The 24,428-nt window shown below is 40.0% G+C and overlaps 4 protein-coding genes and 1 non-coding gene across 6 annotated transcripts; 4 read left to right on the forward strand and 1 right to left on the reverse strand.

Moving 5' to 3' along the window:
- Positions 1–1,444: 1,444 nt before the first annotated feature.
- On the reverse strand, positions 1,445–4,415 carry LOC102717391 (monothiol glutaredoxin-S12, chloroplastic). Its single transcript, XM_006663801.3, has 2 exons — positions 3,917–4,415; positions 1,445–2,436 (listed from the first exon to the last, which is right to left on the reverse strand). Exons 1-2 carry the CDS (start codon positions 4,286–4,288, stop codon positions 1,930–1,932), a joined length of 879 nt encoding a protein of 292 aa, XP_006663864.1. The 5' UTR covers positions 4,289–4,415; the 3' UTR covers positions 1,445–1,929.
- A 1,377-nt stretch (positions 4,416–5,792) lies between these two features.
- On the forward strand, positions 5,793–11,054 carry LOC102718510 (transmembrane 9 superfamily member 1-like). Its single transcript, XM_040529402.1, has 12 exons — positions 5,793–6,006; positions 6,836–7,028; positions 7,145–7,249; positions 7,374–7,391; positions 7,484–7,572; positions 7,665–7,817; positions 7,984–8,118; positions 8,246–8,412; positions 9,240–9,334; positions 9,551–9,924; positions 10,164–10,437; positions 10,525–11,054. Exons 1-12 carry the CDS (start codon positions 5,896–5,898, stop codon positions 10,590–10,592), a joined length of 1,782 nt encoding a protein of 593 aa, XP_040385336.1. The 5' UTR covers positions 5,793–5,895; the 3' UTR covers positions 10,593–11,054.
- A 440-nt stretch (positions 11,055–11,494) lies between these two features.
- LOC102718792 (nifU-like protein 1, chloroplastic) lies at positions 11,495–13,496 on the forward strand. The gene is made up of 4 exons (XM_006664328.2): positions 11,495–11,656; positions 11,968–12,061; positions 12,223–12,539; positions 13,078–13,496. Exons 1-4 carry the CDS (start codon positions 11,585–11,587, stop codon positions 13,267–13,269), a joined length of 675 nt encoding a protein of 224 aa, XP_006664391.1. The 5' UTR covers positions 11,495–11,584; the 3' UTR covers positions 13,270–13,496.
- Positions 13,497–15,855: 2,359 nt separating this feature from the next.
- On the forward strand, positions 15,856–15,928 carry TRNAR-UCU. The gene has a single exon. It is a non-coding gene; the product is annotated as a tRNA-Arg (tRNA).
- Positions 15,929–18,356: 2,428 nt separating this feature from the next.
- On the forward strand, positions 18,357–22,148 carry LOC102719067 (replication factor C subunit 2). Of its 2 annotated transcripts, XM_040529441.1 has the most exons (12): positions 18,357–18,506; positions 18,595–18,673; positions 18,803–18,882; positions 19,887–20,006; positions 20,088–20,157; positions 20,237–20,310; positions 20,391–20,511; positions 20,607–20,669; positions 20,754–20,813; positions 21,158–21,283; positions 21,395–21,478; positions 21,821–22,148. In XM_040529441.1, exons 1-12 carry the CDS (start codon positions 18,463–18,465, stop codon positions 21,917–21,919), a joined length of 1,020 nt encoding a protein of 339 aa, XP_040385375.1. In that variant the 5' UTR covers positions 18,357–18,462; the 3' UTR covers positions 21,920–22,148. The 2 variants fall into 2 exon arrangements, with proteins under 2 accessions (XP_040385375.1, XP_040385376.1); XM_040529442.1 differs by lacking the exons at positions 18,595–18,673; positions 18,803–18,882.
- Positions 22,149–24,428: the final 2,280 nt, after the last annotated feature.

Below are 24,428 nucleotides of genomic sequence, written 5' to 3' on the forward strand. Positions count from 1 at the left end.
TATCATTTGATTTTTCATCTTTCATCTTCATCTTTACAGTAAAGAACCCAACTAGTTAATGCAAGTTTTGAGCCGATGAGCTCATGTTACTACACCATAGTCCCTCATCTGTGATGGGATATAACCTATATCTATGATGTGTATAGGTATCACAATAGATAAAAGGTTACCAATAAGGAACCTAGATCATCCGTGACGGATAAACACCCAACACATATAATTCATCAGTGACGGGTCATACTAACTAACAGATACGTCATCTCCAACGGGTCATAACTTACGATCCGTCACTGCAAATAAGTCATCTATGATGGTCAAAGGTATAATTTGTCACTAATAATATTTTCATGAATTTTAAATTTTAAATATGCAAAAAAAAATATTTTGTATTATACTAAACAGATAACCATATGGCCACCGTAGGAGCTCCAAACCAACAATTTTTTGATTCAATTCTAAATATATGCGGTTCAAACTCAAGAAATCCGATTTCGACCCAACACACACTAACCATCTCAACCATTAGCACATCTTGATTATAATAGAGTTTCTATTCATTTCGCTATTCTCGTTTGAATAGCGTAGCATTTATTTGATATCCTATATGATTTCAAATAAAAAAATAGTCCATTAAAAAGTTGTAGATCCCATTAATATCTAAAACTTTGATAAGACTCATTGCTCCATCCGATACCATTTCCAAAAAAAATAAAATTTCATTTTATATTAAAAAAATGATACGACGTGTATTAGTATTTGGAAAGTACAAGCTAGTTTTATGACTATGAGGCCACATTTGGCGGCACATCTTACAAATCTATATTCTCTTTTTAAGTGTTCATGCTTTCCTAACTGCTAAATGGTACGTTTTAAAAAAAATCTCTTAGAAAGTTGTCTTAAAAAACGTATCAATCCATTTTTAAGTTTTTATAGCTAATAATTGATTAATCACATAGTAATCCGCTGATATGTTTTCTGTGCTAGTTACTTATCCAACTAAGAAACGTGGCCTGAATTAGCTAGCATTGCTTTCATGTTAGTATCTGGAACTATAAGACTTGTGTTCTTTTTTATGTTAGCTATTTAATGTTGTAAACAAGAAAATTAGATACTACAAAGCTAAAAATATATTTTTGAAAGCTAAGATGGTAAAGTTCTATATAGAAACTTTTATTAAAAATGCATTATTTAGTAGTTTGAGAAGCGTGCATTCAAAAGCTGATAAAGAGTCTGAGAATAATCAGGAACAGAAAAAAGAACACAGTTACGCACACTTTGTAGATTATACTAGCTTGGAGAAATCAACCATGAGAGATCTATTGGGCTGGGCCGTTAGGTGAGCTGCACTGCTCAAGCTAACATGCCAATCTAGTCTAGGAGCAGAAAGGAAACAATTAAGCTGACTATCATGTTACCAACAGTGTTACAACAATTCACAAAACAAGAAGATCAAGGAATTATTACTGGGTAAGACCATCATGTCATCAGTTGGTTTCCGCTGTGTGGAGATACGAAATTCCCCGAGGTTTAACAAGTCCATAATGACACTTTTATGAGTTTATAATGTGATAGGACTAATTCAGTAGATGATGATGATGATCTGCCTGAAAGCACTCAAGTAATCTGCACAGATTCGGCATTGAACCGCCGTGGATTATGCAACACACGCTTTCTCATGACGCTACAGTTTTTCAGTTACAAAATCTGAAATACAACAAAGATACTGACAGCTCTCTGCCCTTGCAAATCCTACCAAAGCAACCATACGCTCTACAGTATAGCACTTGCTCGTCAGAATCAAAGAAATGTACGTACATGTATTACTGAGCCACACCAGTGTGCCTTGCAATAAGCAAGCATCACTGCAGCATGTATGATTTGCATCAGGTAACAGTAGTTCAAGACATTCCTGAAGCTCCAGAGTTGCTGCTATTTCTGAAAAAGAGCAGCAAGTTCCCCCTTCTCAGCCATGGATGAAATAATATCACATCCACCCACAAGCTCCCCTCCAACAAAGACCTGTGGGAAAGTTGGCCAGTTGCTGTATGTCTTCAGGGACTCTCGCAACCCATGGTTGTGCTCCTCATCAAGAACATCAACGGTCACAAAATCCACTCCATGTGATTCCAAGATCCCTACAACCCTTTGCGAGAACCCACACTGGGGTGCACTCCTTGATCCTTTGATGAACGCAACCACTTTGTTATCCTTCACTAACCGATCAATCAACTGTTCTAGTGGCACAGTTAGCTGAACATGGCGACCAGGTGTCAATCGCAAGTCTGGAGGCCTCTGTGGAGGTCCAACCCAGGTGTAATTTCCAGCAACATTTCCTGGTGGTGCCTTTCCCGTGGCTGTTATGTGTTCTTCCAACCATGACTTCCAGGCATTAGTCAGGACAGTTCGATCTGGTGCCTCCTCATCTGATATGGCAACCTGTAGATGTCAGTTCAGTCAGAAACTGAAGTGGTATGGTCAAAATGATAAGTCAGAAGCTTTAATGTAGAAATAATATTTTGTTGTTGGAAGATTAACTTATGTACAAATGGTTTGCTAATAATCAAACTATTACGAGCAACGGATATATTATGAAGTTTAAATCCTGTAGTATTATTAAGGACACAACGAATGAGTGAGGATGTGCAATAATCTATTAGCATCTAACATTTTTTTCAAACTTTCAGTTACCAAAAGTATCTACAAATCAATCAGAAATTTAGAAGATCAAGAACTAATTTTGCGCATTGTTTTTTATAGCAACTACAGTTCTTCAAATAATACAGCCATTTCACTACTATATTTAGTTATACAGTATCCAAAACTTGATCTTCTCTTTTAATTGTTTGAGTAGAAGCAAATTGAAATAGTGACTCTGGATAAATTCCAGAATTTTATTACAGAGCACAATGTGAGGAAATGCTTGTGCTGTTCCTTCATGTTTTGATATCTATGGATCTACCTATACTGATTGTAAGGTACTTTTCAGTTCATTTTTCTTCTTGTCAAACAGAGGATCGAGGGTGGTGCAGATACACAATGTTGTCAAGACAAGGATATCCAATAATGTGTTAACACTTAAACAGCTGCTTCAACAACCACACATAGTCTTAGAAAAAACACATAATGCCTTTTGGAGCAGCAACTTTTGTCTTGGCATATTAGAACAGTTGGTTGCTTGGTTGAAAGCAAAATGTGGTGTCTAACAATATACCAAAATGATGAAATTGGTTAAACATTTTTAATGCACAATTTCAGATGTGTCCTTTTCTCCTCCATTTTGGGTGTGCTGCAGAAAGCAAGCAAAATCAGACCAACACACCCGGTATGCCCTTTTTATACATGACAAAATGATCATTCAGTTTCCCGTGACGGGACGCTTTGCTTCAAGCATGAAAAGGACTCTCAGGTTTAACATCACTTCTATGGGTTTTGTAAAATACTAAAATTGGTTAGTAGATGGAATTAATTCTGAATTCCAACTTAAGAAACAGCTCACTGGTGCAGCTCTAAAATCAAATGTCATTGTTTCGCTTATATTGAGCATAAGCAAAACGGCATATTAGCAATTGAAAAATAATCAGTGAGTAAAACTTTTATATACGTAATCTTATCGTTCTAAAAGCAACTGTTATAAAATAAACTACGATGAATAAAAAACAAAATCAAATCCAAAATTAAGATCTTATAATCAAAATTTTGGCATATACTTATATGAAGTTGCCAAAACGATGAGACACCCTGATCACAGTGTTGAATTAGCTACAGAGTTGGGCCACTATGCTTGTTGGCATCTACTTGCATTCTGAATAGCTTCGGTTTCATCCTATGCACTTTTGCAAGCAATATGTTGCCACTTTCAATCCTTTTTTTCAGATAGGAATTTCATCTATCGGTACAATTTTCAGGAGTACTTTACCTTAACGGAGCCGCACAGGTCGGCAGGCACCTTCCTGCGGTGCCCCTCGACGCTGGCCCTGACGTTGCGCGATATCCCGACGAACTGCAGCTCGCCGGCGGGGTCGTACACCCCGTAGACCCCGGGCTTGGGCGGCAGCGCCCCCTCGTCGGGCAACGGCTGCGCGGGCTCCGGAGGGATGGGGACGGGGGACGCCTCGGAGAGCTTCGTGAAGGCGGAGGCGGCTAGGCCCCGTCGCGCGGGGCGGCGGCGGAGCGGGAAGCGGAGTCGGCTGCTGCTGGGGGAGGAGGAGGAGGAGGGGAAGGAGGCGCGCGCGGAGAGGGGGAGCCGGAGCGAGGCGGTGGCGGTGGCGGCGGAGGGGGAGGTCGCCATGGCTGTGGATGAGGCGGCGGCGACGCGTGTGGGTTGGTGAAGGTGGATTAATTGTTTTGGTTCTTTTCTTTTTTATTTTTTCCGTTGACGAATGGGCTGGGCTTGACGACGACGGCCCACGGAGTGAAGCGGAGGAAAGGCCCACAATGACATGGAGTGGTGATAATCCCGCCCATTATTACATTATTAATTCCGTGTTATAAGATTTTCCGGATGTGTCATATACTCGCTCTGGTCAAAAATATACTTGAGCTCTGGTGCAATAGCTGGACCTGGACATGATTTATATTGTGTATTAATTGTGGAATCCCGTGTTATAATATTTTCTGTGCATGTCTAGATTGATATACTCCCGTCAAAAATATACTCGAGCTCTGGTGCAATAGCTGGACCTGGGCATGATTTATATTATGTATTAATTACGGAATCCAACCAAAATGGCCTTATGTTAGTGGAGGAATTTAGGGCGTATTCGGTTCGTATGGTTGCTAAATCTTGTAAATAGACCTTATAAATAGAAGAAAAAACATAGGAATGCATATACAACTCATAGGATTAAAAACATAGGAAATTTCTCTACTGTTGTTGTGTATGTGACCAAAGGATTAAGAAAATAAGATTGGAGTGGTTTTTCTATATGTTTTGCCCCCAAAAGTGAATGGATTGAAATTTCTCTATATTTTTTTCTTTGTTGTATTCCTTTAAAACGAACATTGCTATGATATTCAATTTAAAAGATTTCATATTTCTAAACTTTCCCTTTGCAAATCCTTTGAAATGAACAGGCCCTTAAAGATCGGTAGTGAGCATCAATCATGATCTAACTAAAAAATATCGAGGTTTACTTTAAACAAATAATTAACCCTATCAAAACCCTATACTTCCACAGACTTCATCATTTTGACAACTTCACATAAACATGCATCAAAAATTAAATTTAAGAATTTGGGGCTAATTTAAGTTTTTTTCATCATGATTTATTTTATAACATTTTATTTTTGAACAATAAAAGCATACATGTAAAAATTTTAACACACATATTATTATTGAACTATTAATACGCGTTTCGTATTTTAATATATGATACTGTTGACTTTTCTTACACGTTTAACCGTTTGTTATATTAAAAAGATTTTATATAATTATAATTTATTCTTTATTAGATTTATAACTAAATATATTTTAATATATCTTACATTTTTCTATATTTGTATAAATTTTTTGAATAAAACGAATGTGTGATTAAAAACAACATCGGTGGCGTCGTCTATTTTGCTTATACATATACATGCTTGTTATAACCGAAACGATGCGGCATAATATGCTGTACATCACAAGTCAGTCAGCGGTGAAAGATCCGACGGCCAGATCCCACGAAACACACGCGACCAAAACCCACACGATCCTCCATGGTCCACGGCCAAAAGAAGAAGAAAAAAAAAAAAACAGTTACAAAATCAACCGCGAGCGCGAGGGGTCTCTGTATAACTCGGCCCAACGCAGCCCGACCGAAGCCATCTTTTTTCAGCTTAAAGCTTAAGCTCAGCTCCACTCCACGACCCTCCTCCTCAGATCTCGCCGGCGGCAGCGGCAGCGGCGGCGGCGGCATGCTCCCGCACCCCCCCTCGTCCGCCTGCCGCGGCAGCGGCCTCCTCCTCGCCCTCGCCGCCCTCCTCCTCCTCCTCACGCCCGCCTCCGCCTCCGAGTCAGACCACAAGGTGCGTGCCCTTGCCCCCCCCCCCCCCCCCCCTCGATCTAAAACCCCCCCTCGCCTCGGATCCGGCCGCCCGTGGCCGTGATCTCCGCCACTGGTCGTCTCGTGCCGACGCGGGTGTTACCACCCGTGGGTGTCGGGCCATGAGCACTCGTGATGGAGGGTGCTACAATTCTTCCTCGCGCGCGCGCGTAGGGTAGGGGAGGCGTTTGGAGGATGGGGTTTTGGTAGGAGCAGGACGGTAGCGTCGGATGGAAGCTTGGCATGTTATTGATTATCGTGGAGGAAGGGAAATATGTGTTCATTCTCGCGCTCCCCTGCGTCGAGAACTTCAGATCGACACCACGCGATTGTATGCGCGATCCATTGTGGTGGGTGAAGGGGGTATAAACAGGGTCAACATGGTGGTGGCAGTGTTGTCTGACGACGTTTTGGCACCTGCTGTTGTTTTCCAAAACAAGTTTCACACTGTGGTGCTGTAGTATTATTATGTATACTTAAAAGTAGTCAAGAATAAGCACTAGCTATGTTGTGTTATTTTTGACAGTTTCGGGTATAGTAAGGTTACAGTGTTGTTTCGGTTGCGGAGAAGTGCTAACAGTTACTTTGGCTTGCGTATAAATCCTTCCATAACTTGTATGGCATGTTCTTTACAAGTAGCAGCCAAAAGTTCAATGAGTGAGCATTTGCGGCACATTATCTAAGGGATTTATGTATGGCATATAATCTTGAGTGTTGTTTTCATTTATAAATGGATATGTTGACTATCATGCCATGGGACAACTTTGTGAGCTCAAAAGTTCTCATCTATATTTTGTAATTCTTGTGTGCAGTATAAAGTTGAAGAACCAGTTAAGCTCTGGGTGAATAAAGTCGGCCCTTACAATAACCCACAAGAAACTTACAACTATTACAGCCTTCCATTTTGTCAACCATCTGAGAACCCTGCGCATAAATGGGGTGGTCTTGGTGAGGTCCTGGGTGGAAATGAGCTGATCGATAGTCAGATTGACATAAAGTTCTTAAGTATGTTGATCTTCTTTTCATACCATCCTTTTTGTTGTCTACTGTTTGTTGGAATACTCCATCAATAGGTGTATTTTCTTGTCTTATGGATTGTATAAGTGCTTCCTTTGGCTTAGGAAATGAGGAGAAGGTCACCATTTGTACACTTGAGCTTGATTCTAATAAGGTTCAGCAGTTTTCTGATGCCATTGACAGCTCATACTGGTTTGAATTTTTCATGGGTATGTGAATCTATATTCTGATATTTTGATTTGGGTAGTACTATTGTGATTTATAAGTTATTTTTTCTGACATTGTATCTTTTTAACTTTTTTTTTTTGCATTGTTGGTGCGATATTCCCCAAGATGATCTGCCTCTTTGGGGTATGTTTCTCACAACTTGTATCTCCATCGCTTTCTTCTTTTCTTCCCTTCACTTCTTTCTTAACGAGATTATGGTTATGTGCTTTAAACAGGTTTTGTTGGGGAGACTGACAAAAACAATGAAAACAAGCGTTATATCTACACACACAAGAGCATTCTTGTCAAATACAACGATAACAGGGTATAAGTTTTGCATAAAACTGTTGTATAGGACATTAGCATGTTAATTTCGACGTGATTACATAATTTGGTCTAATTTTATTTTATTTTTAGATAATTCATGTTAATCTCACCCAAGAGTCTCCTAAGCTTCTTGAAGCTGGCAAGAAATTGGACATGACATATTCAGTGAAGTGGTTGGCAACAGATGTGACCTTTGCACGTCGCTTTGAAGTATATCTGGACTATCCTTTCTTTGAGCACCAGGTAGTATTTTTGTACTTCCAAAAAATAAATGTGTAGCATGCAGCTCCCAGCCTGCTTACCTTATGTGAAAAAAAGAACTCAATTTTAACAATAGAGAGCTGAATCATCCTCTTCTGTTTGAAAGTTTTTCGAAGGTTCTAACTTCTGTGCAAATTTCTTATTTCAGATTCATTGGTTCTCCATTTTCAATTCTTTCATGATGGTTATTTTCCTCACTGGTTTGGTTTCAATGATATTGATGCGGACATTGAGGAATGACTATGCAAAGTATGCTCGTGAAGATGATGATCTGGAGTCACTGGTAAATCTGAATTCTTGTGCACACTTTGTTTTATTGTATACTTAAATAGCTTTGGCACATAAGTTGTACTTATTTTCACCTAGTGCCACTCGATTGGGTTCTCAAGTCTTGATATTGTTTTTGTTAGGAGAGAGACGTTAATGAGGAATCTGGATGGAAGCTTGTCCATGGTGATGTATTTCGCCCTCCTCGAAGTTTGGCCTTTCTTTCTGCTGTTGTTGGTATCGGCACTCAGCTGGCAGCTCTTATCCTTCTTGTCATTATAATGGCCATTGTTGGCATGCTATATGTTGGGTAAGCAACACCCATCCCCAAAATCTCCTCTCACCTATATTGCATAGTTTGAAATACCTGAGTAGCTTGTCGATTAAACTACCATATTAATACACGAGAAAGAAAATGGACAGGGAATACCAGGTTCCCATGACTTGTGAAAACTGTTGAGGGCTGGAACGCAAGAATTTTACAGGATTTTCACATAAAGTAGTTCAATTCCTCCAAAATTCCTGTGACATTCCTCCAAACCAAATAGGCCCTGAATCTAGTGAAGAATCACTCTGAATCTACTGTACTTCAGAATAACAAAAATAATATATGTAAAAAAATTCTGGCATTAAATTTGCTGCCTCTAGCTAATATGACTTAAAAGTTAAAACTACTGGGAACTGGCTCACCAGTCATCTGAGTCCAAGATACAACGGCACATATGTTGTTAAGCACAGATAGTACTCACCTATCCTTTAATTTGGTTCTTCGTATTATATAGAAAGACAATCATGTTGAAGGACTATTTCTTGTTTATCCTGTAACTGTGCCCAAAAAACTGAAAAACAGGAAAAATCTTTAGCTTTTCATTGTCCAAAATTACCTTGAACTCCTATGTTTTGCACTTTGCTGGTTCAAGGTGGTATGTTTGCCTTCTGTTGAAAATGCGTGCATCCATGAGCCCTTGGGCTTGTAATAGATAAATGTATAAATCCTGAAGACATAAAGCCCCTATATTGTCTGTGAAACAGATTTAGTTTGTTTTTCTTTGTTTTAGCATGGAGTGTGGTACTTATAATTCACATTTTGTCAATGAATTTGCTTCTCTAACTTATATATTGTTGAACATTTGTCAGGCGAGGGTCTATCATCACAACCTTCATTGTGTGCTATGCTCTTACATCTTTCATTTCTGGCTATGTCAGTGGTGGCCTCTATTCAAGGAATGGTGGTATGGTTCTGCACATTTCCTTTTGGAATTGCATGGTTTTGTTACATTTGTTTGTGTAGTTCAATGATTCAATCTCTTCTCAAAATTCTTTGTTTCCTAGTTTCCTCCTATAGTCCTATCATTTATATTTTGTAGAAGTTTCTAGAATTTGCATGTATTATACTTTCCCACTTCAGGATGTATGGCTTATTGAGCATTAACTTCATTTCATGTCAGGTAAAAACTGGATAAAGGCTATGATCCTTACAGCATCCCTATTTCCATTCTTGTGCTTTGGAATTGGCTTTGTTCTGAACACAATTGCTATCTTCTACCGATCATTAGCAGCAATACCATTCGGCACAATGGTTGTCATGTTTGTCCTTTGGGCCTTCATTTCTTTTCCACTTGTGCTTCTGGGAACTGTTGTTGGTAGGAACTGGAGTGGTGCTCCTAACAATCCCTGCCGAGTAAAGACTATTCCACGGCCTATTCCTGAGAAGAAGTGGTATCTTACACCTTCTGTTATCTCATTAATGGGTGGGCTGCTTCCCTTTGGCAGTATCTTCATTGAGATGTACTTTGTCTTCACATCATTCTGGAACTACAAGGTAAACAAGTAAACCATTGTCAACAACATTGGAAATATCAAGTTTGTTTGACAACAAAAGTGTCTATACTGTTCAACATCTTATATGGCAGCTTAATTAATTGCACAAATTGTTTTTTTTTATTGATCTCTTTGTGGAATTCTAATGTCTGTTCTTCATGCTACATCTATCTATGCACTTTCTGTAATTTTAATTGTATGAATAATGTGATCATGATGGTTGTTTTGGTTTCTTGGCAGGTCTATTATGTCTACGGCTTCATGTTACTGGTCTTTGTCATCCTTCTGATAGTTACTATCTGTGTCACTATCGTGGGTACTTATTTCTTGCTGAATGCTGAGAATTATCACTGGCAATGGACTTCATTTCTCTCTGCTGCATCAACTGCATTATATGTGTATTTGTATTCCATATACTACTATCATGTAAAGACAAAGATGTCAGGATTTTTCCAGACAAGTTTCTACTTCGGCTATACATTGATGTTCTGCCTTGGTCTAGGCATACTCTGCGGTAAGATCTTGTCTCTACCTTGTATGTAGAATTTTTTACTGTGAAGTTTGTCATTTTGATGTTTTAGCATCTGTTTTGGCGATCCAGGTGCTATTGGCTATCTAGGGTCAACTCTTTTTGTGAGGAGAATCTACAGAAACATCAAATGCGATTAAATTCTCAGCTTGGGAGACGTAGCAGATCACATGTTGTCACTGGCACTGTTTTAGAGAGCCCAAGAAGTGGATTGATGATAGATGTTGATTAAGTTTTTCGAGCCACAGACAGAGGGAGGCCATGACCCCTTAACTTTTACATTATACATTCATACGCCTGCTCTCTTTTTTGACTTGGGAAACTGCCTCCCTGATTATGCATACCTGTGATAGCTAAGGAATCAATCTAAGTGCATGGTGCATTTGTCTTATTTATTTTGTTTTTCTTTTTAAATCAGAAATAGGATGTAACATTGTAACCAGTGCGGCACTAGAGATTTCGTATGAATTGGGCCGGGGGCTTGTGGCATCCAATTCAAATTCGAAGGTTGTCATTTTAACAGTTTGTCAGGTACCACGAGCATACTAGTTATATGTATTGCAACATTGTTAATTGTTCTAGCTATTAAGCTTTATACGTGAGTTCATCTCCATTTAATCTCTGGACACCTGGAGTGGCGGTGACGCTTTTACATCTCTTTTTCCTTTAACTTTATTATTGTTGCATGCATAAGCAGTTGATTTAGACTTGACCCTCTGCATGTGCCTCAATCTCAACAATAATAAACACACAAAAGAAAGGAAAATAACCTGAAAAGCAATAATAAACACATAAAAGAAGTTGATGAGATAAACCTGCAGAGGTTTCAAAGTTCAAACAAACGGAGGGCAATCTCAACGATAGACACACGAAAAAAATGGAATGACAATCGCATAAAAAAGGATTTAGTCATTAAATGCAAAATTAGTTTCCCTTTTTTTAATTTAATAGAAGTAACAAAACTCTTGGCGAGTCGTTTCGATCGAGTATTCGAGTCTCACTCCCTAAAATAGCAGCTCTCTCGCCCCATAAATAGCAGCTCGGGACGCCATCACGGCCAAACAGCTAGCGGACGATCGAGCGGGGCCGGAGGAGATCGCCGTCTCCACCTCCGCGCGGCGACCTGCCGGAGATGCAGACGACGACCACGCCCGTCACGGCGGCGGCGGCGGCGGTCACCACCACCGCCTCATTCTCCTCCAAGGTTAGGCGAGGCCACCGTCCTCCTCGTCTTTCACATTTCTCTTTTCGCTTTTACTTATATTTATGTTTATATGTTAAAATTTAAATTTATAAAATTGTTTTTTTTCATTGTAACCTATTTTTCCGTGTTGGCTTTCAGATCGCTAAGAACATATATATATATATAAAAGTTTTATTCAAATAATTTTGTATTTATAAATATGTTATTTGATTTTTTTTTCTTCTCTGTCTTGCCGATTCTTTTGATCCTTGACGTGATATAAACCAACCGAGCTGCTTGGTTCTTGCATGCATGATCGGAAAATGTTGAAGGTCGCGGCCACCGCTAGGTCGTCGCAGCGCCGGAGCAGCTCCTCTCCGGCGACAAGATTGGTCGCCAACCCCACTCACCGGCGGCCACCGCTAGGTGAGAGTGAGATCGACTCACCCCCACCTTCATCTTTTAAATGCACAAAGCTCCAATCAAAATCGAGCAAAATTGAATTCAGCATTGATCATTGAGATTGAATCACTTGACAATTCAGATTGCAAGAACTGAAGCTCTTCTTGCCTGTGTCGTTGTAGCAGCTGTTGGAGCCATTGCCGGTCTGGATCCAGTCCCAGCGGTGCAGCTGCCATTAACCGCTGGAAACGTGGAGTTTGTTCTGGATGAAGTGCGGCCATACCTCAGTGCAGACGGAGGGGACGTTGCCCTCCATGAGATCGCCGGCAATGTGGTCAGGCTGAAGCTGCAGGGAGCCTGTGGATCTTGCCCAAGCTCGTTGGTTACGATCAAGATGGGCATCGAGCGGCGCCTGATGGAGAAAATACCAGATGTTGCTGCTGTTGAACCTGTTGCAGATAAGGGGACTGGGCTTGAGCTGAATGAAGAGAATGTTGAAAAGGTATGAACTGGTCATGAATTGTCTTGCACTAGAAACAAACAAATGTTTCAAAAAAACTCTTTAGCTTTGCAGTAACATAATTGGTTAGTAACTTAGTATCAACCAGAAAAATTGTTTAGTAACCTTTGTTGAATATTATCAATCAAGTATTGCTACTTCTTCCTTTTACTGGAACCGAAGCATCTGTTAGCTGTTGGCACTTCTCATTTTCTGGGAATAAAAATATTCCATACTATTTGTTCATAATATTCCACTTTGAATTTCCGATAATCCATGTTGCTTACTATTCATGCATCTAGCAGTATTATTCAAAATATGTAAAAAAGAAGATGTGATGATGCTTTAAGTGATCAGTTCCATAACATATTAGTTTTTCTGAGCATACATCTGAATCCTTGTCATGTGTATTCCTTGGTGTTTACCGTTTACACCATCAGATGCTTGTAATTTAGAATTGTCCTTTTCCACTTAATGAATAAAAAGACTTAATAACTAATAGTAAAGAGATGTACTGACGATGCTTTTGAATGTTTACCAGGTACTCAATGATATCAGGCCATACCTTGCTGGCACAGGAGGTGGCAAGCTCCAGCTTCTCATGATCAAGGGCCCCATTGTGAAGGTCCGGCTCACTGGCCCTGCTGCAGTTGTGAGGACTGTTAGAGTAGCTGTCAATAAGAAGCTCCGAGAGAAGATCCCATCCATTACAGTCGTCCGATTATTGCCATAACCTGAAGACATCTCTGTGCACCCCCTCAAGGCTCAAGCAACACATCAGCAACACACTTTGTACAGAAAGTTGATGTATATTTGTTGCATATTGGCAGGCTCTCCGAAAGTTGCTCATCTCTAGTCAGCTCTCAGCACATCATTCAAGATTATATTTTGTCTAGATCTGTAAATGGAGTTTTTATATGTTGCTCTTGAAGCAAAAAAGGAAAAGTATTTCTTGGTGGATTTCTGGAATTCTTATTTAACCCATGGTAAGCAACAACAGCACATGTTGTTTAACTTGCTATTTCTTTCTCTCGAATTTTATGCAGCTCTGCAGAAGAACGCAAACTAGAAAACGTTAACTCTTGTTTATCAAAGAATTTCTCTATACATGAAAAACGCAAGGAACAGATGCTTGCCAAAATCTACAGGAACTTCATCTTCCTGACTTACTTAGATATTCTTTTTATGCGCATGAAGGCCTCAGGCCTGTTGGCAATGTAACTTTGTGTGAGTGCCTCTGTCACACAATTTCGTAAAGAAACTAAAGTATAAACAGAAATATTGGTGTATTCCAAGTTTCCTTGCTATGTACAATCTGTAGGTCAAACAACAAAATAAATAAAATTGAACTAATGCTGTGTGATATGTTTTAGTCTTTCCTTGCTATGCTACTATGGTATAGATGTTTGTTTGTACATATGTACAGAGTTTTGGTGGCAATGTAGAAGAAAAAGAATGTGAATTGAAGTGGCTATTGCATTGCCTACATATTAATATCCATCAAATTTGCCATTCGGTGCAGTCGTTCTAAGCTCTCGGCGATTACAACAGCTATTAGCGGACTCAAAGCTAGATCAAATGTTTGTTACTAATTCGACATAGTTGCTGGCAAAGAGCTGCTTCCAGGTTTGCCTCGTCTTGACAAGAAGACCTAGAGCAAGTTCTCAATGTAAAACATGAGCTACCAATTTTCTCCAGTGGTATTAACCTTTGTATTTGTCTAAAGAAGCACAAAATGACAATTCAACTTTAGGGTAAACCAGGTAACATCAAGTCACCATTCATCAACTACAGCCACAGCTGCATTAGACTTTAACAACTAATGAGGAACTAACCACATAGTAGTAGTATTTTACCCTCCAAAGTGACGGATCATTGCATTCCCCCTGTTATGCATTATAAGATTTTTTGGTCTTACCTACATTTATATATGTGCTAATGAGTCTAGACACATATACATTGATGCATGGATTAATCTAGGCAAACGGGGCGGATAGTTTCCGTCTGCTCCGGAAAAAAACGGATACGGAGGCAGCTCGGAGCGGATATTTCTCGAATAATTCAGATACGGATACGAATACGGATAATTTTCTTGGGATACAATTACGAATACGGTTTGGCAATTTTCGACGGACACGGATATTCCGACGGATATCTGAAGATTGTAATGAGCGGATATCCGCGAACACCTGAAACCAGTTCAGCCCACTTAATTCCAGGTCTGACCCATCAACCAATTTACTAAAAATTACTTTTGTGCTATTGGACTATTTGCTGAACTCATTATGTGCTATGTGATGAACTTACGTCACTTATATGTTCCCCGTGAAACTAAATGTAACGTGTTAAATCTATGATGATGCCTAAAATAACAGCTATCTCGATTAAGTTAGCTATATATGTGCGCTATTTGCTATTTGTCTACGAATGGTTTGAGTGGTTTATATGCTTCGAGAAATATTTGTTTTCGTATTCGTGTTCGACTACATCCGATCCTTGTTCGTATTCGAGATAATTTGTATTTGTTTCCGTATCCGAGATATTCGTATCCGTTTCCATATCCGCCTAAAAATATGAAAACAAATACGGTACATGTAGTATCCGTCCATATTCGCTCACCTTTCAGTCCTATTCTCTACTGCATCTCCAATTCGGTCGCACAGCTTTCATCACGGCTAAAATCGTAATGCCGGCATATGTGTACATATAAAACGAAGCATAAACACATCAGATCTAGCACCAACAAGACAAAAATTGGCATTCAGAAACTGGCATTGACAAGGGGATCATCAGATCCAGAGGCCGACCAATCAGTAGCAGGACATGAGCAATTGAAGAACAGATGAGCAAGCAACAACTGGAATCCATGTCAAAAAGTTGTGAAAGAAACCAAGAAATACGCATCCAATTACACCGGAATCACATCACGAATCGTCGTAGCTGGCCTCTCCCTGCAGAGATCTAGAAGGAGGCGGCGGAGCCGGAGGTGGGGAGGAGGCTGGAGACGAGGAGGTAGGAGAGGAACCCGGCGAAGGCGAGCAGGAAGGCGTAGTCCACCGCCACGAACACCGCCGTGGACCCGTGCCTCCTCTTCCCCCTGGCCGGCGCCGCGTTGCCGGTGGCGGTGGCCGCCTCCATCTCCACTCCTTCTCCGGCGAGGGGCGGCGAGATCGCGGGAGAGAACGGCGGCGGAGGCGTTGGCTTTGTCCGGCGTTGCGTCGTGTCGCGAGGGAGGGTTAAGCGGCGCGGCTTATAATATTTGGATTAATAATACTGTAATAATATAAATAAATTATACGTATCTGTCGGGAGGAAAAGGGAGCCTGTGGCCTAATGGATAAGGCGTCTGACTTCTAATCAGACGATTGTGGGTTCGAGTCCCACCAGGCGTGTTTATTTGATTCTTCTACTCTTTTCTCTCTACTATTTCTTCAGTGAAAAAGAAAAATCTTTTAACTTTGCTCCCAACACAGAAAAAGGAAAATTTCATCCATACCATAAATTTTTGAATGGCATGAAAAATAGGGGCGCTAGACATGTTTACCCCTCTAGGAAATCGTCCTAAACCCGTTAAAAAAATTCGTCCTGGCCAGCCGGCGACTAACTCGTCGCGCCGCCGGCCGACGCCTCTCCCCGCCCGCAACCGCCCGGCGGCCGACTCCCCACACCGGAGTCGGATCTGGGCAGCAGTCTTGGCCAGCCGACGCCTCTCCCAGCCGGCAGACTCCCCGCCAGTCGACGCCACGTCCCCCACCCTGGTTGCCAACGCCTACACGCCGACGACACGCTGGCCGACACTCCTCCTCTACCATCTCCACTAGCACAGGGACACCGCCCTCCGCGACAGCGGCCGCGCGCCCCTCCGCACCGCCCACCAGCGTGTGCAGCACGCAAGCCGCCTTGTCCACCATCCCGCGCTACGGGTCGACCATTAGCTCCAGCAGCGCGCGCACGGCGCCAACATCTACCGCCCGAGCCCGGTTCTTGCACGTCGCCGCCGCCACCAACCTGCTGCTACACAATGCGTACAGCGCTGTCGTCGCGTCCTTCTTCCCCCGCGCACCCCTCCCCGCCCGACGGCCAACGCCCCGCCTGGCAATGCTCCGCCCGGTGGCCGTCCTCTTCCTCTTTCTTTCTCGCACACAGGGGTATTTTGGTCCTACAAAAAGACGGCGTTATTTCCCGTTCCACTTCCATGAGTTCTGGGGTATTGTTGGGAAGGTGAAAAATTTTATGGTATTTTTTAAGTACCGACCAAAAGTTTATGGTATGGATGGAATTTTCCCCAAAATCACCCAACTATACCATGATGATTCTAACATTTTTCTTGCAAACCACATATATATTAGTTAGAAGATGAATCTGTGTATCAGCAGAAAAGTTCTATAATCTAAGGCCCCCTTTGATTCAAAGAAAATTTATAGAAATTTTTTCTATAGGATTTTATTTCTATAGAATTTTTTTCTACAAAGACCTTTGAATCAAAAGAATAAACCCTATGAAATCCTATGAAATTACTATGGAATGCCTATTCCCATACAAGTTTTGCAGGAAATTTAGTAAGAGGTAGAACCTCATAGAAAAAAAATCTTTTGAGTCTTTATCTCTCCTCAAATTCCTGTGTTTTTCCTGTGGTCCAATCAAACGATTATTCCTACGTTTTTTCTGTGTTTTGCAATCCTCTATTTTTTTCATTCATATAATTCAAAGGGACGCTAAAACCGGATGGAGGGAGTAGCCGTCAAAAGTTATACACCAACGAATTTTTACTTTTATAATTCTGACACACTATGAAAAGGATTGATGTAGGTAAATTCTTAGAAGTGATAGTTTACCCACTTAAATAAAAGATAATTTATAAAATAAATTTCATACCTTTTATTTTATAAGTAATATATTTATATATAGAGAGAGATTTGCTCCGATCAAACAAAAAGTATCTCGAGGTACCAAATTATTTTTCACCATTAGATCTAGCTGAGTAGGACGTACACTATTAGATCCCAACGATTAGAAATGATTTGATACCTCGAGGTACCGGTACCTCAGTGTACTTTTTGTTTTTTTAGAGAAAAGCCGTAGCCCTGTTTTTTCAATAAAGCTGGTTTGAAACACACAGAGTATACCGGGATTACCGGTTTTACAATCCAAAAGCATAGCAGCAAAAGCTGGCCAAAATGATCATCTATTTACACCAACAGAACTACAGCAAGACAGCAAAGCATTAGCCAACACCCATCCTAGTCTCCCTGAATCTTCGCATTGAAAACTGAAGCGCTTCAATCCAACCTTCCAGTAAACTGACTTCGCCCTCCTTCAGCAAGGATTTCTACTGTAATAAGAACAAAGCACCCGGAGAGGAATGGAATTAAGAGATTTAGTAATCAAATTTCTAAACATCATATCATTTCTGACAGTCTACAACAGCCAGCAAACTGCCGCAAGCAGACAAAAACAAACTCTATGATGTGAATAACGATGCCAGAAAATCTAAAAGCATACTGTAAAACTGAGCAAATTTTATCTATATATATGTGTATTCTTAGTGATAAAATACAATATTAAAAAATAAATTATAATAAAAAATCTAAAATCAAATTTGAAGTTAAAAATTTAAATATTAACATACGAGAAAACGAGACTCTTCTTAAGAGTTCTGTTTATTTTTTTGAAAAAAAAACATCGGAGCTGTACAACATGGAAAAAACGGACGATCCAGACCGTCCGTTCCCGCGTGGACGCACACGATCTCGAGCACCCACGTCTTCCAAGAAGAGGAGAGCAGCGCAAAGGAAAAAGGAAAAGGAAACAGAAGAAGAAGGCGGGAAACCCAAGCGGAATCCCGCCACGCCACTCGTCTCCCGCCTCCCCCCGCGCGCGAACCATCTCCCTCGTCGTCGTCGTCGGCGGCGGCGGAGGAAGCCCGATGGCGCCGCTCGTGCCGTCCTCGCAGCCATGGGTGGAGAAATAGTAAGGCGGCGCTCCCCCCCCCCTCCCACTCAACAGTTTGTTGATCGATAAACCCTAGCCTCTTGCCCTAATTGCTACCGCTGCGCAGCCGGCCGAGGCAGGTGAAGGACGTGGCGCACCAGGAGGAGGTGGTTCGCGTGCTCACCACCACCCTCCAGACCGCCGACGTGAGCGGAGCCTAAACCCTAGCTCTCCCCTCTCCCCTCTCCTTGTTTCCTCCTCTTTGCGGTCCACCCCCCCCCCCCCCCCCCCCCCCCCCCCGGGAGGTTTCTTATTTTTGGTCTGGTCCCTCGCAGCTGCCGCACATGCTGTTCTATGGCCCGCCTGGCACCGGGAAGACCACCACCGCGCTTGCAATTGCTTACCAGCTCTACGGGTGCTCACTCTTGCCGGATGCTCTTTTATCTTCAATCTGTGCTGTTGTTTTCGCTTGGGGTAAAATTGGTATTGCTTAGTAGTAATTTTGGAAGCTGTGGTAATTTTTGACGCAATTCATTGAAATTGAAATTGTGCAAGGCATTGAAATTGACGACAACAATTCATATTGTTGTGCTGCGCAAAATGCTAAGAAATGGCACGGATGTGGAGCTTCTGCACAAAGTTCGATCATCAATATTGGGAATTTCGTTTATTTTGTAAAGTATTTGCATGCCTAAACATGTGTTATAAAATTGGTTACAATTAACTCAATTACATGGTTGATCCTAGTCCTAGATATTACGGCTCTCTTCAAAATACTTGATCAATGTGTTTGAATGATGTAGGATCAAATGATAGTTCAAGTTTAATGTTTAGATTGTTGAAATGCCCAAGTCTGTTTGAATTTCGTCCACTCCATTTGTGCAGCGTTTTTCTTGTTTGGGACAAGTTATTTATTCTAGCATCTCACACAAACCTTTTTTTTTTCTTTCTGACTTTTAGTTACATCACTTGATTGATTATAATCTTTTTTATGTATATAATGGTTCATACCTCCCCAGTGATAATCTGATGCGGTCAGATCTATGAAGGAACTGCATACAAGTCTAGAGAATAAAAAAATCATGTGGTATAAGTATAGCACACAAATATTGAAAAGAAAGGCAAAACAGTATTTAGGAAGAATTTTGATTATATAGTAGTAGTGAGGTTACAGATACAAAGAGCACCAGAGTGATTGAGATTGTCTGTCTGCCAATTCATCTTTTCTTCTTCTTTTTTCAATATTATACATGTAGTGGTTACTTCCCTAAATTCATATGTGAGAAAAGTCCATTCTGAGCATGACTACTGAATAATGAAATAACATTAAAAGGATATTTTTTATGCAAATAGTGCAAGGTTGGTCTCAGTAAATTTGAGGATTCACGATAGTTTTGTCATACTGTTTGGATGATGCAGTCCAGAGCTCTACAAATCAAGGGTTCTAGAACTTAATGCTAGCGATGAGCGTGGAATTAATGTGGTGAGGACTAAGATCAAGGACTTTGCTGCTGTCGCTGTTGGTACTGCACGAAAAGGGTAAGTTGATCAAAATTAGGGACCCTTCAGTTTTCATCGTAGTTGTATTCTTGACTAGTTTTTTTCTGCAATGGCCTTCAGTGGTTACCCCTGCCCACCATACAAGATTATTATACTAGATGAAGCAGATTCGATGACAGAAGATGCCCAGGTACATTACTGCATGCAGCTCTCTGAAATCATTGTTGCTGCCAAATATTGTGTTGATGATGTATCATATATGTCCTTAGAATGCTTTGAGGCGTACTATGGAAACTTACTCCAAAGTGACAAGATTCTTTTTCATATGCAATTACATCAGCAGGTATCTGTTTGTTCTTTTTTCCCCTCTCGAGCTTTATTTGTCGAGTTTCATGTGATTGATTGTCATATTGTGTAATGCAGGATAATAGAACCACTTGCATCAAGATGTGCAAAGTTTAGATTCAAGCCTCTTTCAGAAGAAGTAATGAGCAATCGTATTTTACATATATGCAACGAAGAAGGGGTCAGTCTTGATGCTCAGGTAACCTTATTGCATTCACTTCCAAATGTATGCCTACATCTAAATATTACTCTGTGTTCAATATTGACTTATTATTTTTAAAACTTCCACAATAGGCATTGGCCACACTAAGCTCCATCTCTAATGGTGACCTCCGTCGTGCTATAACCTATCTTCAGGTAGGGTTTTCCGCATTATGCATTATATGGTCAATTACTCAATTTATATTAATGTCATATGCCTTTTTTTCCTTTTTGTTGCAGAGTGCTGCTCGCTTGTTTGGATCTTCTATTTCTTCCACCGACTTGATTAGTGTTTCAGGGGTACATCGCCACTCCTATTCCTTCGCAAATGGAAACTTACATTCGCCATAATTATTTCTCTATTTTTGTGTTTGAGGTTGTACGAAGTCATGCGTGCTTGGTGACATTTTTCTTGCACTTAGCAAAGTGGATTCTGCACCACTCGGTTCACAGGATCCTGTGCACATAGTGATAAATTATTAGTTGTAAGAGAAGTTCAGTGTTACCTGGACTACTATCTCATGTCATGATAAATTTTAGTGTGCAAGTAGTTTGTGATTGGAATAAATAGTATAGGGAACTTTTTTTTATTGTTATGTGTGGTCAAACTATTTCTTTCATTTTGTTGGGCCTCCCTTTGTCAGGCTATCCCTGAAGACGTTGTCAAGTCATTGCTTGCGTCTTGCAAATCTGGCGAATTTGATGTGGCAAACAAGGAAGTTAATAATATTATTGCAGATGGATATCCCGTTTCACAGTTGATCTCACAGGTCATCTCTACTACTTTAAATCTAGATATCTCACAGATCATATCTATTTGTTTAAATCTAGATATGTTCTGCTTTCACCTTATGGTTTGCTAACTGAGGTACTTCGTTCAGTTTCTAGATGTGATAGTTCATGCTGATGATATTCCAGATGAGCAGAAGGCAAGGATATGTAAAAAGCTTGGGGAAGCAGATAAGGTTTCTCCTACTCGTTTCTCTTCTTTTCTTTTTTTTTTCTCTCCTAGAGTTTCATGCTTGTTCCACTATATATAGTCACATGGAATGGTAGTAACCAACAAATCTTTGTTTGATCCTTTTTGTCATCATGAGGTGAATATTTATGAAGAGAAAGTTAGAAGACTAGAACTTAGATGATTGTGATGAACAATAACTTTTATGTTTCTATGTTTGTCATTTATTCCCCATAAGTTCAAATAAAACTACTATGTATGTAAAGTTGGAACGATTCCAGCATTCTCCTGTGGACAACTTTAAAAGATGATAGCTCTGAAGCTCATTCCCCTTTTTTGTAATTTGTAGTGCTTGGTCGATGGAGCAGATGAGTATCTACAACTTTTGGATGTGGCTAGTGAGACTATCCGTGCTCTTTTTGACATGCCACAAACGCTGGTCTTCTAAGATAAGTCCATGGAGAGGGAATGTGTGCTGATGATCATTTCTGCAAGAGATATCTTTTGTCTCCTTTCTAAGCTCAGGTTTTGGAGGAGGATCCTTCTCTTGACAGACTGTTGTGCCTTTTTTTCTGCTTGTTATGGGGGTTAAATACTGTCAACTCCACCCTAGTAACCAACTGAATTGTGCACCCGTGTGCCGATCAAGGAAAGAATGGTTTTTGACCAGTCATCTTTTACTCGATGCATCATTTCCCTGTTCTGTTGATGGCTTGATGGAAGGTAGCATTGGAATTTTCCAGATCTTGATTCCACTCAATTCGATGCTCTCTTTTGTTAACCATTTTACAATGCCGCAGTTCGCCATATGTGAAATGCTGATGTATTGAGAGTGATATTGGCAGACGTTTGTAGGACTGAGCTGCAAAAGCCAACATGGTTTTCACCCAAAATGCCTTGTTTGGATACCCAAACTGCTTCACAATGGCACCTGATCCCCAATTCCCCATTCACAAATCCAGTCATAGGTGCCTGGTGTTGGATCCCAGAGGAGCAATTGGCATTATGTTTTGTGGTAACCAAACGAGAATCAATATGGAAAGTATGTTTTCAGTTATAGAAGCGAAGTTATTCCATAAAACATGATCGGAATGTTCCCAAATTAGATCTAATTGAATTTGCTTGGCTAGTGGAGTTTGTTGCAGGTTATAATGTCAGGATAACTTTCTATTATGTTTATGGCTCCCAGAATACTCTTGTTTAGTTACACCGATTAATGCATACTAAACTGGGCCTACCTTGTTAACATGAAATTTAGGTTTATCCTCGGTTAGGGAAAAATATATGGGTTTCTTGAAACAAATCACTATACGTGAGATTTTGCATTATGTCTCTAAACCTGGAGTTCCGTCAAATCTACTCTAAATATTGAGGTACACTGCATAAATCACCGGGAAGTTGATGAGCCATTTGGTAGTACTTAGTACTCCCTTTGTTTTATATTGTGTAAGACTTTTTAATTGTGTTTAGATTCACTTATCGATCAATATATTAATTATATATATGTCTAATTTTATTACACTCATATAAATCTAATTAATACTAGAAAGTTTTACATCCTAAAACGAAAGTAGTATATCACTAATGAATAGATTAGTAGATATGAGAGACTAGATAGGGGGAAAATGAGTTAAACATGCACTTGGTGAACGTTCCCTCTTTACACATTATGCGGGCGCCATATATGACTCCGATAGCCCATCTCAAATTTGCAGTAATAAAACCCAGTAGCCCAACAAGTTACATGCACTCCTGCACAAAATTTGTAGCAAAAATCAAAATCTGCCCATCAATCAATGTTTCCTAAAAGTACATTCATTTTTTACCATACGAATATGGATTTTTTTCCCTATTTTCAAACATTTTTCTCATAAAAATTTGAACACAAATATTCATCGTCGTTGGCCATAAATGACAGAATAAAACAATGAAAAATATAGTACCCTATTTGTATCGTAAGATTTTGACTTTTTTTGCTTATAATATTTGAGGGCATTTAACTTTTTACCACTCTTAGAAATGTCACGTAACATATTTGTCATCCGCTGTCTATGACATGTGGGTCCAATGACAAATATGTTCGCACTATTTGTAAGAGTGACAAAAGGTTAATTATTCTCAATATTTGACCATCTATCTTATTTTAAAAAATTATGAAAATATCATTTATTTTGCTTGTGACTTACTTTATTATAAAAAAACTTAAACATAACTTATCATTTTTTATATTTGTATTAAATTTTTTTAATAAGACGAATGGTCCAATGTTGCAAATAAAAAAGTCAAACATCTTATATTATCAAGCGGAGGTAGTAGAATGATTTAGCCACACCATTAGATGTAGCACGCTAGCATGGCAATGTAAATAGGATCACATTGTACTTTTACAAGTTTATTTTGGGAAAGTGGGTATATTTATATTTAAGTTTTATTTAATATTAAGAGAGATTAAAATATTGAAACGAAAGGATTGGTGTGGTATGATTCCACATTGCATGGAATTTTGAAAGGAGTAAAAACAAGATGGACTTAATAGCAAGAGGCGAACACTCTAAACTTACATATCCTTATTGTCTCCGATATAAATTTCTCGATACACCTATAATATTTTATCTTGGTAGAGTCTTACCTACCATCCTCTCCTTCAATGGCACCATTCCAATTATCACATCTTAATCATCGAATTCCTCCGTCCGTGGATAGTGATGTTCTCATCTTTATCGTTAATTCACTTTATCCAACATAAACTTTCACTTTTATCGCACATTGTCTCTCTCATTTACAATTCTCTCTTGATTTAGTTAGAAATGTCATCCCCTCTACTTACCAGCACTGTGGCATAACCATCACCTCTAACTTTATCTTTCTAGATACTATAGTCTCTTTCTATTCTTTCTCTAGACCCTAAGTCTAATTCGGTCGACGGCGGTTCTTCGTTAGAGTCAAAGCAGAGGTCA

This window comes from Oryza brachyantha, chromosome 12 (genome assembly GCF_000231095.2).
Source record: "Oryza brachyantha chromosome 12, ObraRS2, whole genome shotgun sequence".
In the NCBI taxonomy this organism is placed as follows: Eukaryota; Viridiplantae; Streptophyta; class Magnoliopsida; order Poales; family Poaceae; genus Oryza; species Oryza brachyantha.